This window comes from Mirounga leonina, unplaced genomic scaffold (genome assembly GCF_011800145.1).
Source record: "Mirounga leonina isolate KUSES-001 unplaced genomic scaffold, KU_Mleo_1.0 Mir_169, whole genome shotgun sequence".
In the NCBI taxonomy this organism is placed as follows: domain Eukaryota; kingdom Metazoa; phylum Chordata; class Mammalia; order Carnivora; family Phocidae; genus Mirounga; species Mirounga leonina.
Window position 1 is genome coordinate 5496071 of NW_023270431.1, and position 16444 is coordinate 5512514.

The 16444-nt window shown below is 40.1% G+C and overlaps 1 protein-coding gene across 1 annotated transcript in view; it reads right to left on the reverse strand.

The window, feature by feature from the left end:
• Window positions 1-15604, reverse strand: part of ROBO1 (roundabout guidance receptor 1) — a 405403-nt gene extending 389799 nt beyond the window's left edge. The window contains exon 1 of the mRNA XM_035015148.1: window positions 14372-15604. Coding sequence (XP_034871039.1) covers window positions 14372-14426 — 55 coding nt within the window. The 5' untranslated portion in view covers window positions 14427-15604. The remainder of the gene's footprint in view (window positions 1-14371) is intronic.
• Between the last annotated feature and the right edge of the window lie 840 nt (window positions 15605-16444).

Genomic DNA, 16444 nt, shown 5'->3' on the forward strand with positions numbered 1-16444 from the left:
TGATAAAGACTACCAATCAGCAAAATAATACTAAAAGCAACACAATAATTCATACTTAAATAGATGTTAGAACATGCCAAACACCGTTTTGAACACTTCACATACATTAATTTAATTAACCTTCACAGCATCCCTTATGGAGTAGCTATCAAATTTTTTTCCATTTTACTGATAAGGAAACTGAAAAGTGAGATGTATAACCCACTGAAGAGACATGGCTGGTCTGAAGCTCATACCCTTGCAATCATTACATGTTACTGAGAGGTGCAATGACCAGAAAAAACTCACTGATAAATAATCCAGTTCATTGTATTATTCCTGGGCTAAAAACTACAGAACTGAAATTCTGGAAGTGGCCTAAATATCAACTGTTTCAATTCCCGTACTTTAGAGATGAAGAAACCAACTCAAATCTAGCATGGTAAAAAGCTCAGTAGTGGCAAATTCAAAGCCAGCAACAACCATGTCTGAATCCAAGGCATGTTTTTTCCCTCGCCATACTACAGTCAGTCCACAGAAAAATCATAGGAAAATCTATAAACTTCAAACAAAGGTAGACATCCAAAGTCCTACCCAACCCATTTTGTAGAATCCAATAAATATATAACTATTGAGAGCCCCCCATTTATACATCACTTTCAAATTTGGTGCTTTATAACATTTCTACCACAAGATGTTCCAGAAAACTTTTGCTTTTTTTTTTTTTTTTAAATAAACACTGGGATGAAGATTTGTGGTACTTGGTAATTCTGGTGTTTCTTCTTTCCAAATGTTCATTTCTCTGTTTCTAGAAGATTAAAACTTTACCCAAGAATAAGGAGTATTAATCCCTTTTATAACTCCTGTCAAAGCAAAGTAATTTATGTACTGAATCACTTAGTAATTTACTGAATGTGCTAGTTGTGATAGTTAATTGGACATATACCCTCCTAGTTGGAAAGGAGACCTAGACAAATAAATGCAATACAGCATGATTGCCAACAAGGTCGCATACTCTTTTATAGGGTGCTGGAGATATAGATATGGAAAACATCAAATCTACGTTGGGTGGATGGGAGGGGTAGCTAAGGCTTCCTGGCGGAGGAGATACCTGTATTGATTCATCAGGAAAAACAGGAATTGGAATGGAAGCAGGGGAGGAAGAAGGACAGAAAGGAATGGCTCTAGACAGAGCATTCCCTGATAGAGGGAGAGCATCTAGAAAAGCCAGAGTGGTAAGAGGCTATTCACCGGCTGAAGCTGGCTCACAGGCAGGGAACTCTAATTAGGCAGATGTACCATATGATCACATCAATAATACCAATAATACCAATACACCTTAAGTACAGAGTACTTCCTCGTGAGAAAATAAATCAAACATAACGGTTCTGTGGTTCACAAAGAAGGGAGAGAGAGTCTTTATTCAGAAGGAAATAGGGAAATGGAATAGAGTTATGGTCGAGGGCAATAAAGATCAACCAGACTTAGGCAAATTAATTAATATATTCTCATTACATTCTTCTAAATGCTGCAGTTATCAACTATAGAAATAACCTCCATATAGGCATGGAACTCAGGGCTACCCTTTTAGGTGATGAAGAATCTATTGACAAGCCATTTTGTCAGAGGATCAAATAATGCTCATCTTTAAACCTGCCTCCTATGGACAATGAACTGCTGGTGATGGTTTCCAGCTTCAACTGAATCAGCACTCCTTGCCCAGGGCACATTACTGCTTCTGACCTCTTCCCCTGCCCGTGCCTTGACCTTCTCCCACTCAGACGTTATTCCCTGCCTTGTGCCTGTGAGCATCTCATATTATTTGTGAGCTGTGACTCCAGAATTTAGCATGAGGAGGGCTGCCCCGATAGATGTCTAACATGAGCAATACTCCTAATGATCCCCAATGGGACTCTGCCATATTCTTCCAACTGGATGAGTCGTTTGAACAGAAAGAAATCCCACGCACCTTAGAGTAAAACATAATGAAAAATAGACAATTTCTACATAAGGGAATATTTTACTTAGATTTGGTAAGAAATTATCAGGTTTTTTTAAAGAGTTAACAAAAGTTTCTTCATACTATTTAGGTTTGCAGTATATCTGGAACACGTGAGGAAATTCTACCATGGCCTAAAGAAATCCTCCAAATGTTATTTTAGAAACATTTATGAATTATGCACAAGGTTTCCTCACAGAAATGCTAGATATGCTCTAGAAAACTGTGCATAAGTCAATGTTTTGTAAATTAAATAACATTTTTCATTGACAAATTATCTCAGAGATGTTTCAATCTCACTTCTGGCTAATATTCAATTGGCAATGATAACTGACCCTTGAGATTAAGCTTCTCTCTTGACGATATTTCTGTCAAATAGCTAATGATCTATAAACAATAAAAGAAATAAGGGAAACTAGATTTTTGAAAGAATCTTGCAATAAATTCTTGCAGAGGTTAAAAGCTCCTCTGCAATTCAACCACAGCCTAAATTTTCTTTATTTAATTTCTTCAAATTCCCTTACTGTATCTTCTCAACCTGTAATTCAAATGCAGCACAGTGGTGTGCCTCTTAATAGTAATCAGTAAACCTTTAGACTGTCTGTGTTGATAATTCCTCTTCTTATTCAAGGATATATTTATTTATTCAGTTCATCAGGGACTCTCAGCTCATCAAAGGGTTTGCCAGTTTGTTTTCTTTGTTTGTTAGCTTTAGGACAAAAGAATAAACATAAACAGTCAAACTGATCACTTTGCCTGGTTCAACAAATACGATTTGTAAAATGTAAATAGCTCTTAATAAAGGCAGAAGCTTTTGGTTAAATAAATAAGCAATTATGTAACCATTTAACTATAACAATACAGGAAGGAAGGCCAAACATCAGAAAAGTGAAAGCTTCTAAAACACCAAAGATAACAGAAAGTGAGGGTATCCTTATGTGTTTAGAGTAGGAATAAGCAGCAACAGATAGGACAGTCCTATGTAATACTGCAATCACAAACTATTGACCTGTGGAGTCACATGTGGGGTAGAGACATATTATTGTTATTGTTATTATTATTAATTTAGTCTCAATTGCTCCCATTTATCAGTTAGGAGATTTTACTTAAAAATATGTTTTTACGCCTTCTCTTGAAAACTCTGGACGTCTGTCTATACTGGGCCCCTATCTCTCCATGGCAGCATCCAGCCAACCATCCCTGAGACCTAACTCAGGCCCTTCCTTACAAGCCCTGAGGAGGCATTTCCGTTTGCAACCATCACAAATATTAGCAGAGAAGAAAAAACAGAATCTCACAAATTCTATCTTGTTTTTCTTCCCCGCCAAGAATTGTAACTTCAGACCAGGAAGAGCAATTCTAAGTTGGTTCAGTGGGAAATCAAGGTGGGGAGATTAAGTATCTAGCTTCTTAATACGTTTTAAATCTCCTGATACAGTAAAGCATCACATCCCAGAAATGCCGAGAGAACTTTTAGATAAAATGAAAGATTTATTAGAAGAGTGGGAAAAAGTTAAGAACTATCCACATTTTTAACTACAAAAAAAGGTATGTTCTTCAAATTTCATGTTATACTTTAGGGCACGAACAAAATAGTTAATAAAAACAATAACAACAAAAACAATACAACCAAGGGAAATGACTCTTCAGAAAGTGAGGAAAATTGGAAGAAACTGTACCTGAAGAGCAGGTTTAAAAAGAACATAACAGTCTTCAAATACTGAAACAGTTTCATGTAGAACCTAAACTAGATTTACCATGGATAGCTTTGGAGGATAAAAACCAGGGCCAGTAAAACAGGGAATGAAGTTGGGCTTCAGCTTAATATGAGAAAAATGTTCATAAGAATTATAAATGGAATCTTCTAGACTATGGGGTGATAGGTCCTGTCACAGAAAGTAAAGAGAGTAGGATAAAGACCATGCATTCTGGGTACTGCAGACAAGACATATGCATTGGGAGGTAGTTAATGTTCTAATGATTCTCTGACAGGTTAATAACAATAATACACACAGTATTATATCTAAATCTGTTCATCTGTACATGGCTATCCATAGGAAAATGCCAAAAAATAAATGTCTTAATTTCTAAGAATTCAATCATCAAATTTACATTTATCTTATACTTCTTCTTCACTTGGTAGAAGCTTTTTATGATCCAAACATAGGCTCCCCGAGCAGTCACACAAACCTCTATTAAATTACCTATATGGTAATCAACCATTCATCATCAATTTCATAAGTGTAAGGAATAAGCTTTTTTTTAATACTTTGTTGTCTAGTAAGGTTGATTAAATAAATAAAACAAATGTATGGAATTACTACATAGTAAAATATGACATTATCATAAGTGAAAATCTATACTAATGCACTGTTGTGAAATTTACCTCTTCAAATAGATTATGTCAGTTTTTCAGATCACACTCCTGGATGCACCTCTCAAACACTTCTCTTTACCTAACAAGATATTCCATTCTTTCTCTCAACATTCTCTGGGAATCCACTTATTACAAGAAGTTTTCCCTAACCTAGTAAATCCCCTTGACCTATCAGTTCCCAGAAGGCATTTCTTCCTTCTCTCACCATATCAAACATCTTTCATTCATAGACTGCTAACAATTCACTGACATGATGTAACATTCTTTTCCCTATTTATACGTTCACAACCCAGATCTTTTATTAAAGGCTCTTATACATTATCGAGTACGTCTGACACATTCTTTAAAGCATCTAATAGCAACAAAAGTTGACAGCTGATTAATAATAATTTTTGATTGTCATCAAGATTGATAGTGAGTAGTTTATTGAGGATTAAAGGATGTTATTAAGCCCCACTAATAACAAACAAATAGCATTATCAAACACAAATGAATGGCAAACTGCAAAGCAATGAGTATATAGAAATAAATTTATTATAAACTATATTTTAAGACAAAGAGTAAAACCTTAGGGCTAAGACCCCAACTCCCATATAAAGGAAGGGTTTGAATATGATACCATTTTGATTAGTGGTGCAGAGTAAGGAACCAGGAAAAGCTTCAATCTTCCCTTAAGCCTTATGTAAAGTAACAACCTATGGAAATAACGAAGAGTATAAATGTACCTGTCATCTACACATTTGGAAGTAACTCTGGAAGACCAGTGAGTTCAACTGAGAAAACCATACCTTAGAAATTATAGAACAACCTTAATCAGACATATGTATTTAAAAGAGTAAGGAAAAGTAAAATAACAACATTTTAAAAATCAACTACATTGCTTCTGAAAAGCTACTGATTACAGTACTGGTTTTGATAGGTTTCATTCACAAATATCATCTTAACCAATGCCACATTCTTTGTTTTCTATAAAACTTGTCATCTAAGAAGGATATACCTTTAAAAGAATAGTAATCACAGGTTCTAACTAAGCTTCTGCTTAATGCATTTTTATTACCCCGTATTATCTGTATTAACTTATCTGTAAGAACTTATTAAATAAACCATCTATTTTCAAACTCAAAAAACAAAAATTCAACACCAGTTCCTTAGAAAAGTTAAATCTCAATGATAGTTTTTTTTTCTATAGATAAGGAAATTTCTATTCACTTAGACAATTGAGCTATCACAAAACTTACTCGGTTTTTACTACCTCAAAATTTTTTAAAGATTTTATTTATTTATTTTGTCAGAGAGAAAGAGCACAAGCAGGGGGAGCTGCAGGCAGAGGGAGAAGCAGGCTCCTCACTGAGCAAGGAGACCAATGCAGGGCTCAATCTCAGGACCCTGAGATCATGAGCTGAGCCAAAGGCAGACGCTTAACTGACTGAGCCACCCAGGCATCCCTTATTACCTCAAATTTACTTCACAATGGAAAAGCACTGAATTCCACCAAGCCAAGTTATGGGGCCGGAGCTATAAGTTTCTATGTTCTGTGCTGTATTATACCAGGATGCATTCTTTGTTATGGGTTATCATGTGACAAGCAGAAGAGAGGAACAGGCAATCAGATAGACCAGAAAAATCTAAAATCTAAAAAAGAACTAAAATAGCTTGGCCACACAATCTACCATAATCTTGCATCACAAAAAGCATCACACATACAAAAACTTGATAGTCTTATTATATATACATTTTATACCAGTTCATCTGCAATCATTTTCCTTTAAAGGGAATAGTGCAGTGTGTCTGTACAATGGTGAAGAACAAAAATTCTGGGATCAGACATGCTGGTTCCAAATCCTCACTCTACTGAACTAGCTGATTGACCATAGTCAAGAAACCAACTTTTCCAAATCTCATTTTCCATATTGATAAACAGGGATGATGGCAATGCATTCATTCACCTTGCTGGGGGGCAGATAGTAAACACTTTATAAATATAAGGATTTACGATTATTATTATTATTATTATTATTATTATTATTATTATTATTGATCCCTAGTCCTTCAGGTTCAGTGTATGGAACTTGGCCTATACTGCATCAATTCATCATTTAATTAAGTAATCGCTTCATTTTTTTCCTCATCAGGATGTGTATATAGATAGATAGATAGATATAGACAGGTATAAATATATATATACTTAATAAGCATGTATATTTAAAACATGTTAAATATGTCAACATGTCAAATGGAAAATGGTGAAAGGATAATTTCGAATATAAAATCCTAGGAAATGATGAGCTCCTCAGATTGAATGACCCAATAGGAGAAAAGCCCAAAGGATGCACTGTATTTCATTTTCCCTCAGGCCACACTAAGCCTAACTAAAAACTGCCCTCACGATGCTTCTATCCCACCCTAATTCACTGAGATGAGTAGCAATGATGTTGTCAGCGGATGACCCCCCCTCTCTGCCTAGTACCCAGGTGAAGGCTCTGACTCTCTCCTATTTTCTTTCTACATATTTAGGTTTGGGCAATATATTACTAAGTTCATTAATTTAAACAACTTCTAGTTCCAAACTTGGTACAAGATTGCTAAGGACATTTTCACTTCTCTTCAAATATGAGGGAGAAATACCAATGAGTTTCTCGTCCACATCCCGTACAAGCCAGTTTACTTTGTTCGGAAAACTTGCTAACTGAATGGGGTGCAGACACTAAAATGACTTCCCCCAACTAAAGTCGCTTAAGCTACCCAGAGGTGTGTAGTTAACACATACAAATGTGCCTTAACTCGCTTTGTTACAGGAGTAAGTACCATTTTAGTGAAGTTTCAGAGTAATAAAGACTGCCTTTTAAAGCATGCCTGAGTAAACAAAATCCACTTTAGATCTCTAAAACTAAAAAAGTATACATTTTCTAATTCGTTTATATAGGAAAGGGATCGCAGGCAGACACTTTCAGCCAAACTAAGGGCTAGTACATCATTGGAAAAGTGGAAAAGACATCACGAGCTAAAACAAAAAATATAATTAGTATACAGGTTATTTAAATTTGGAGATCAAATTATGAGACTGAGTATATCTCATTAGCACCATATGATGCCAAATGATCTTGAAACAGACATGTGGGGCCTGATTCTCTTATCCTTTAGCCCCATTTTCCTTTCGAACTCTACCTGGGATTGCTAATAACACAAAAGGGCCTCAGTCACGTCAGAGGGGAGAAACTAAAACAGGACCTCTGTTTCCTCTTCTGCTAACATCCAGGAATGAGTTTACCAAGTTGATGTATTTTTCCATAATCGTGCATAAAGTACGACCATACATAACCTGCTACCAAGAACTTTATGGTCATATAAACACTGTACTGTTATGCCTAATGAAATTTTAAGTTAAATCAAGAGATAACATTTACCTAAGATGATTTTTAAAGTACTAAATGGTCACATGTGACAATTTTATTTCTCTTAAAATACTTTTCCTTGCATTAAAAGAAGCATAGACAAAGAAAGAAGAATCTACAGTGTTAGGGACACAAACTGGGTCTCTAACGGTCTCAAGTAGAGCCTCTTGCTGATAATTCTAGGGGTAAGTTCCAAGGACTCCAAGCTCCTGCCATGGCTGACTGTCGCTAAGTCGTCTTTAGTTCTCAGGCCATGTACAGATAAGTTGAACACAGGCATAGGTGGCCCATACTTTGAACTTGATACTTTCTGAAATCCAATCAAGAGCATTTTGAGGAAGTGTAACCAGCAGCTGCTACTGCCAGAAGTGCTTTAAAAAAAAGCTTTCTAGTAAAAACAAAAAACAAACAAACAAACAAAAAACAAACTAAAAAATAGATTCCCCAAATACATGGTATTATTAGAAATCGAAGTGTATTCATTCTTATATGCTGCATACAAATCAACCACTTGACATAAAAAGAACATATTCCCACTTAACAGAACCACACTACTCTGTTGACATTTGCTTGTATCCATTGATGGTGCTTTTAACGCTTCATTTAAGTGTCAAACTAGGTGACAGGCATTAAGCTTATAGAGTATTCCGCACCAAACCAGCGGCTGAAGAACACTTTCTACAATTGTTTACCTTCTATGCATTCTCCCCTAAATAATAAGATAAATTAATCAAATAAAATAAACATATTCTTTTTCAGCTCTAAGCCATGGGCAGCTGTGAACACTGCAGAGGTACTTCTCCCAGTGAATGAAATCAGAAAGATATGCACAGTCAAGCTGTTCAAAATATTGTTGTATGGGTGGAACAACATTGTCATAAGCCAAGTAAAATCTCAGAAGTAAGGGAATCTGTAGCAGCCTGTTTTGGCTGAAGGGAAATGGACTGAGATCTCCCATGAAGCAAGCAACATGACACCTTCCAGTGTTAGAAATAGCTGTTTGGATGGTTTAAAAAAAAAAAAAAGGCAGAGAGAGAGAGAGGCAAGGAAGTGAAGATCAAAGCTATCTCCCTGTACACTACAGATAATCTTTTTTCTTCCTCTTCTTCAACAGCAAGATTGAAGGAAAGGGCTGAAGGTGGAGGGAGAAAGGGAAAAGGAAACCATGCTAATCCAGAATTGTAAAGAAAGGAGGTGGTCTTTGATCTCTACAGGATGGCCACTTTATTGGCTATGCATAAGCAGTTTCCAACCAGCTGATCAACCAGGTATTAATGCTCAATGATCATGATCCATTGAGCTCCATGATCAGTAACCATGAAGTGAGTCATCTGTGAACAGCAGTCAAGCAGAAGGCTCATCTACTACTAAATGACCGCCAGCCCATGCCCAATATAGAAGGGAAGAGCAACCCCAGGGGAAATGATTGTCTCTCCACAGGCTCTTCCTTGACAAGTGCCAATTATTTGCCTTGGGACTCTGAACAAAATCTTTCTTCTAGTGTGCATGAATGAGAATGGCATTCATTTTCCAAAATACTACTTGGAATCTATGTGCTTCTGCATCACGAGCAGTCACTCTTCTGACTTCTGTTCAGTCACTTCTTTTAAACATGCCCCCAAAATGCAGAATGATAAAGGCTACGTGTGAATCGGTTCAACGTAAAGAATTGATTGTCTTGCCTGGTGATCTAAAAATTTAAAGACCATTTACTTAATGGCAGGAAAAGAAATGCCTCCCTTCCAGATTTTCAAGTGTTCGAACCACCGTCATATTGAGGTGGATTTTTTTGGGTGAGTTTTAACATTAAAAAAAAACTACTGAACCATCATCTTTCTTTTTTACATTTTTCATTTCTCTCTTTAACTGAGAGAGTACATGGTGGTTACGAGTTTTGGAATCAACTTGGTTCAAATCCTTGCTCTTCCACATCTCCTAACCTCTCCATGATGTAGTTTCCACAACTATAAAATAAGGATAAAGTAATATTTTATTTTTATTAATAATAGTTCCTATGTCATCAGGTTCTTATAAGCATTAATAAGATAAGGGTGAATATTCAATAAATGATAACATGTCTTCATAGCAATAGAACTAGTCATTGTAGACTTGGCAGTGCTTTTCATATGGTGTGTGGTCAGAGGGTGTGGTTAGATATGGCTGCTCCATCTGCTCCCATTTCCCCTCTTCCCATATTTTAAAAGTAGCTTAATTCTGGATCTACTTCTACTCTACTTCTCTAGACTTCTGCTTGTTTCAATTTTTTGTCCTTTCTTATTACTAAACTTCTTAATTTATTCCACAGGTTACCTTAGGTCTAATTTTACTTTATTTACTTATTTTTAAGATTTTATTTATTTATTTGACACAAAGAGAGAGAGAGAGAGGCAGACAGGGAGAGGGAGAAGCAGACTCCCCACTGAGCAGGGAGCCAGCCCAATGCAGGGCTCAATCCCAGGACCCCAGGATCATGACCTGAGCCAAAGACAGACGCTTAATGACTGAGCCACCCAGGCATCCCTAGGTCTAATTTTAAGTTGAAGAACAACATTGATTTCCTTTAGTTTCCTATAAGAAATCAAGCCTGCAAGGCAGTTATACTTTTAAGAAGTAAACATTTTTAAAAGGGCCAGAAATTAACATAGCATTACCTTAGCATCTTTTATTAACACGGATGACACATGAAGACTCAACTATTTTTTTTTTTTTTAAGATTTTATTTATTTATTTGACAGAGAGAGACACAGCGAGAGAGGGAACACAAGCAGGGGGAGCGGGAGAGGGAGAAGCAGGCTTCCCGCCGAGCAGGGAGCCCGATGTGGGGCTCGATGTGGGGCTCGATCCCAGGACCCTGGGATTATGACCTGAGCCGAAGGCAGACGCTTAACGACTGAGACACCCAGGCGCCCCGACTCAACTATTTTTGATCTTCACTGGCAAGCTGCCATTCCACGTTTCCTCCCCCAACTTATTCCTATTACCAGCATTTTCAATTTTAGGTATCCACTCAATGTAAAATAAACAAACAACTGTCATTGTAGGTTTGAAATTTAGCATTCTATACCACGTTAACTCACAAAGGAATACTTCATCTGTCATAGTGAAGACTAAGGGAAAACTTCAGGTCATCTTTCTGTTCCAGATTTTAACCATAAATATCTTATGTGTTAGAGGGCCCATTATCAAGAAATAAGGACACTTAAAGATGTCACAGTATTCAGGTAAGTATATTTAAATGCCAAAAAGTTTATAAAGAAACTAATAAGAAATTGTTGGGGGGCGCCTGGGTGGCTCAGTTGGTTGAGCGACTGCCTTCGGCTCAGGTCATGATCCTGGAGTCCCAGGATTGAGTCCCACGTCGGGCTCCCTGCTCAGCAGGGGGTCAGCTTCTCCCTCTGCCCTCTTCTCTCTCGTGCTCTCTGTCTCTCATTCTCTCTCAAATAAATAAATAAAATCTTTAAAAAAAAAAAAAAGAAATTGTTGGAATTACCAAAGGATCTTGTGTGGAGGTTTTGGGTGGGGGAAGACCAGAGACCCAGATAAGTGGCTTGCATAGTGAAACTTATCTAAAAAACGTCCCTCTTCCCAAGAGGGAAAGATTCTCTCCCGCTCCCAAAAAAAGAAGGAAGGAAGACAGCACTGCAAATTTTTACTTCATATGAAATTTGGATCTTACCCTAAATTTGAACTTTTTCTTCTTAAGATCAGGTTTTAGAAAATGGAGTTGAGGAGAGGAAGTCTATCAGGGAAGAATGTTTAGGATCAGTCCCTGAGAGATCACACAGATTCTTTTTCTTCAGTGCTACCCCAACTGCTCCGCTTACCAAAAGTCTAGCTATCCACAGAAAAGAACACTCAGATACATAAACTCACTAGAGAAATTCACCTTAAAAAATGAATTTCTGAATATCCATTTTTCCAAAATCTGTTTCCTAGAATAAGAACAGTTGTAGCATTCGATTAATAAATAAAAGGCTACAAAAAGCAAACACAAACTCAAAAAGAATATTTGAAGTAAGTATGACATCAACACATCAAAATGGAGTTTTTAGTCTTTTTGAAGAAAACTATAAGACTTTGTTAGGTTGGCATCCAGATTTAAAAAAAAAAAAGAAGAAGAAGAAAAGAAAGAAAAAAGAACTGACAACCAATAGATACTTTTACAGGTTAAATCTTGTTGAAGGTACCTCACCCCTCAGTACACTTTGATTTATTTAAGCTCACCACATTTCTCTTAAATACACTCCATTAACAAGTGATAGACTGTGATCTTGAGCTTGAGGCAAGATATGAAACACAATCTTTCAAGAACTTCATTCATTCCCTGTCCAGGTGTCTTGAGCACGCCCAACTCTCGTTACTTATCTGAGTTCTGTGAAGTTTTATTCAAATCAATAGTGTGGCTTTAGAACAGCACACTGTCAGGATATCACCCCAGCACCCCAGCAATTTGGCCTCCCAAGTTCAGATTCATAGCAGGAGTGAAAGTCATCAGAGGAATGATAAAGAGCTGCAGGTTAAATATGAGAAAGCACCTCACAAAGACGCCTCTGACCTGCAACCTGGTGAACAAAGCAGACAGACACCCTTGTGGGGAAAACTCACAAAGCTTTCAAAACTGTTTCATAATCATTCGTGACTTAAATGGAAAATTAAATTAGCAAAAGCAAAGCCAGAAATCAGTTAAGCTTTAAGATTAGAAATGCCTCCTGTCTATTTAAACTACAAATCTCAGACACTAATTAATCAAATTATTAAATCTGAAAGGATGGCACACACCCCCCACCCCGGATATTTCTCCAAGTAAAGACAGAATTTGCACACTGACGCGACCAGCCTTCAGTGATACCCTATTAGTGTGACCCTATCTTTAATCTACAGACGTGATAAAATGTCCCAACATATACAAACTCAGCTCAAACAGTGACTAATGATCATTAATCCCCCTATCTTCAGTAATCTGCCCCTCCAGTCATTTATCACACTGACACTTCACTTTACACATGTGAATAAACTTTAACTGAGAAGGTGAATCAACAAAAATCTCAAAGGTATCTGAAGCTGTAAATTAAACTAGGGGGAGACACAGCAAAGAGAGACAAATAGAGAGATCAGATCTTAATGTTTTGGTTTGCATCCAGGGCTGGGCGTGGGGGTGGGGAAACTATTCAGTCCTTCAGATCTGCAAACTAGGGGGGAAAAAAATCTACATTACAGAAAGGGCAATAAGGAAATAAGGAGAGGCAGTCCCAAAGAGTTGGTTTAATCTATTCATCCATTCCCTGCGAAATATATGAACATTTCAGTTTTCTGTTTCCTTCAAAGGAATAACAATGTAATGAAGTTCTTAGTTTAGCTGCAAATGTTCCTTTTAGTCAGGAAGCATATTCAGTAGGCTAATTCTTTTACGGATCTGCTATCGTTTAGCTGATGTGCATTTTTTTTTCTTTTTCATAGTTCATTAACTTAAGTAAAATCCTTGGCCAAAATATAAACCATACCCATGGACCGCAAAAAGCTAAAACCAACCTTTCAAAACTGTTTCATAATCATGAAAATTGAGTGACTCTAAGTTACAGGCCCTGATGCAACTTGAAGGTCAGTATTCGACTATAAAAAAATCCCCTGAGGTGTACTCTGCGTGTGTGTGTGTGTGTGTGTGTGTGTGTGTGTGTGTTAAGGCCTGAAATTGGAGCCTTGATTGAAACCAGAATCTACCAAAAGGAAAGAAAGAAAAGTTGAGTCGTGGCTCACCCTTAGTAAAAGTTTCTTAGGGAGTGTGAAGAAAACGATTTTAAGTGTATCCTCGTCAGAAGGACCTCATTGCAGCATCCTTCCAACACTTCATATAGAGAGTTTCGGTACCATTTAGTTAATCGCCCAAATCGTAAATTCAGCCTTGTTTTCCCTTGCCAAGGAAAATTCCCAGGCAACTAACTGTTCCCCTTCAGATAATTGCAACTGCCTGTTTTCCTTCTAAATCCAGCCGGGCAGAGTGGCTAGTTGATATCCCACCGTAAGGAGTTATTTCCTTAAGTTTCTTCAGAATCGAATTTAATTACAGACTTTGGTTACATAAAACAACTACTAATAACCCCTTGTACTCGGAAGAGGAGGGGCGAATTGAACGACCAGGTTCAGGAATCCTTGCGGGTCTCTTGGGCCCCAAGTTCCCCGGGCGCACATCTCCCTCTCCGAAAGAAGCGGCCGAAGGATGAAACTCATTTTGGCTCATCCTGAGGCCCCAAGCTCACCGCCAACCGCTCCCTCCTCCCACCCGTGAGCTCAGACCGTGCGTTTGCCCAGAGTGATCTGGGCGTGCCCTGAACTTGGCAAAAGGCCGAGGTCTGCGATGAGGCTTGGGGGTCTTGGGGGATGGGGGAAAAGGGCCGACCCAAAGTGCAGACTAAGAACCTTTTCGCTTAAAACTCCTACAGGGATCGAACCCCTCCAGCCTCAGAAGAGAGAGGTCGCAGAAATGCAGTGGGGGGGGGGGGGGGGGCGGGGCGGGACCGACGGGGGGGGGGGGGGGGGGGGGGGGGGGGGGGGGGGGGCTTGATTCTGAAAAGTGGGGAGGGGGCGTGCAAGGGAGATGAAGGGTGAAGAAAGAAGACGCGAGGTTACCTGAACAGAGACATATTAATCCAAAGAGGTAAAAGTGAGCGGGCTCCGCGATCATTGTCCTCGGGTGGATCCTGCATACAGTCTCATGCCAAGAGGAGGGAGTAGAAACGGGGTCCCCAAATTTATGAAGCCACACACCACACACACTACACACAAAGGCTTAATATAAGCAACGTGGGTCAATCCGCCGAGAGTTTTCAGGGCAATCACTTGTCGACCTTTCCGGACGCTTGTCAATACCTCAGAGCCCTTTGCAGACTAAGAATCCCAAGGTTTGCCGCCTCTGGCTCCAGGGTTTCCGAGGAGGCTCGGCCACTTCCAAGCACCATCCAAAGCGAACAACAAAGAGCCGAGGCAGAAGAGCAGTTGTGCGGTTTCCTGCCTCCGGGTCTCGCCGAGCCGCCCGGCGTGCGCCCCCACACTGTGCGCCCGAGCGCCGCAGTGAGGGCAGGCGCGGCAGCGGCAAACTCGGGGTGAGAGGACGGGTTAGGGGCGGCCGGAAAAAGTGCTTCTCCGTCCACGGTCGAGCCCAGTCAACAGCTGGCCACCAGCGGCGGCGAGGAAGGCAGCCAAGGCAGCGGCAGCAGCTCTGGAGGACGGGCAAAGGGCGCTGGGGGTGCGCCTGGGTGACTCCGCGCGCTGGGGCCGAACGAGGGGGCGGTGCGGCGACAGTGGCTGCCCGAGCGGGCCCTTGTTCCCATCACTTGGGGGATGCGGAGGGCACTGGGGACAGCAGCAGGTCCGCGGACAGACGCACGCCTCCCCGGTGCCCCCAGCCCCGCGCAGCGCTCACCATCGCCCCGGGTCCCTCGTCCGCTGGGGCGCGCGCTCAGGGCACCCGAACTCTCCGCGGTTGGGACGCTGCAGCCCAAACTTCCTGAGGATAGCTGCCCGCAGCCCTGGCTCGTGGTAGCTGCAGAGAGGCAGCTCCTAGATCTCCCCGGGGTGGCGGAGAGGGGCGAGGAGGATGCTGCTGCGGGTGGGAGCGACGGCCGCCGCGACTCACCCGAGCTCCGCCGGGACCAGCAGCGTCTGAAGTTTCTGCTCTCACGCCGCCTCTTCCCCGGCTCAGTTGCTTGTGGGTTTCCCCACCGTCCCCGCGGCTCCCAGTTTCCTCCCTCTCCTCCCCGGCCCGCGAATACTTAAAGGGGCCGCGCAGTCCTTTCCGCGCCTCACTCTACACTCTCCAGACGCTGGTCTGGCAAGTTCTGCTCGTTAATATTTCCCTCCGCCAGCCGGGGTGCCCGACTGCGCCCTCAGGTGAGAAACTGCTCAGGATCGGAAAGCCAAACGAAAGGGAACTTGCCTTGTTTCTCTGGCTACCCCTGGCTCCCCTGAACCTTTCTCCAAATGGAACCTCCCAGCCAAAGACTTCAAAAATCCTCCTGGTCCAGTTTAACCTCTTCCTTACCGCTTCCAGGAGTTGGAATAAACTCTCAAATAACTCTACCCTACATTACTTTACATTCCCATTTTTGTTTTTAATCAAATGTGGGCAAACAAGCCTGTAGGACAGGAGGTAGAGTGATGACTATCTAGAATATATTAACGATTACACTCTATTGCATATTAGATGGGCACCCTATTACAAAAATCATGCTCTTTTAAATTGCAGTTGTTGATGGTCATGTAGACAGTCTATCCCACTGGAAGGGCACAGGGGTGAGCCATGGGGTCTTTCTTTTTGTTTCACCAAGAGCCTCTCCTTCGACTTCACTGACTCTAGGTATTAGAATGTTAACAACGGGGAAGTAATTCTGAAATGGGGATAAATGCAAAAAAATAAATAAATAAATAAATAAAAATTCTTGACTATCCCAAAGTTGGTATAAGAGAAGCCATTCAGCATTTTCTAAATCAGAGGGCCTGGCCTTTGATACCCTATACACCCTCCCTGAAACCCCAAACTACCGGTTATTCTTTCTTTTATCATGCCAAGCCTCAGTTTTCTCTTCTCAAAAATAGAGACGCTTGAGATATTAACAAACACTTTAAAAACCATACCCAAAGCAAACTACACCTGGCATATCTGAGGAGCAATCTTGCATTCATTCACTCTTTTTTTCTTTCTCT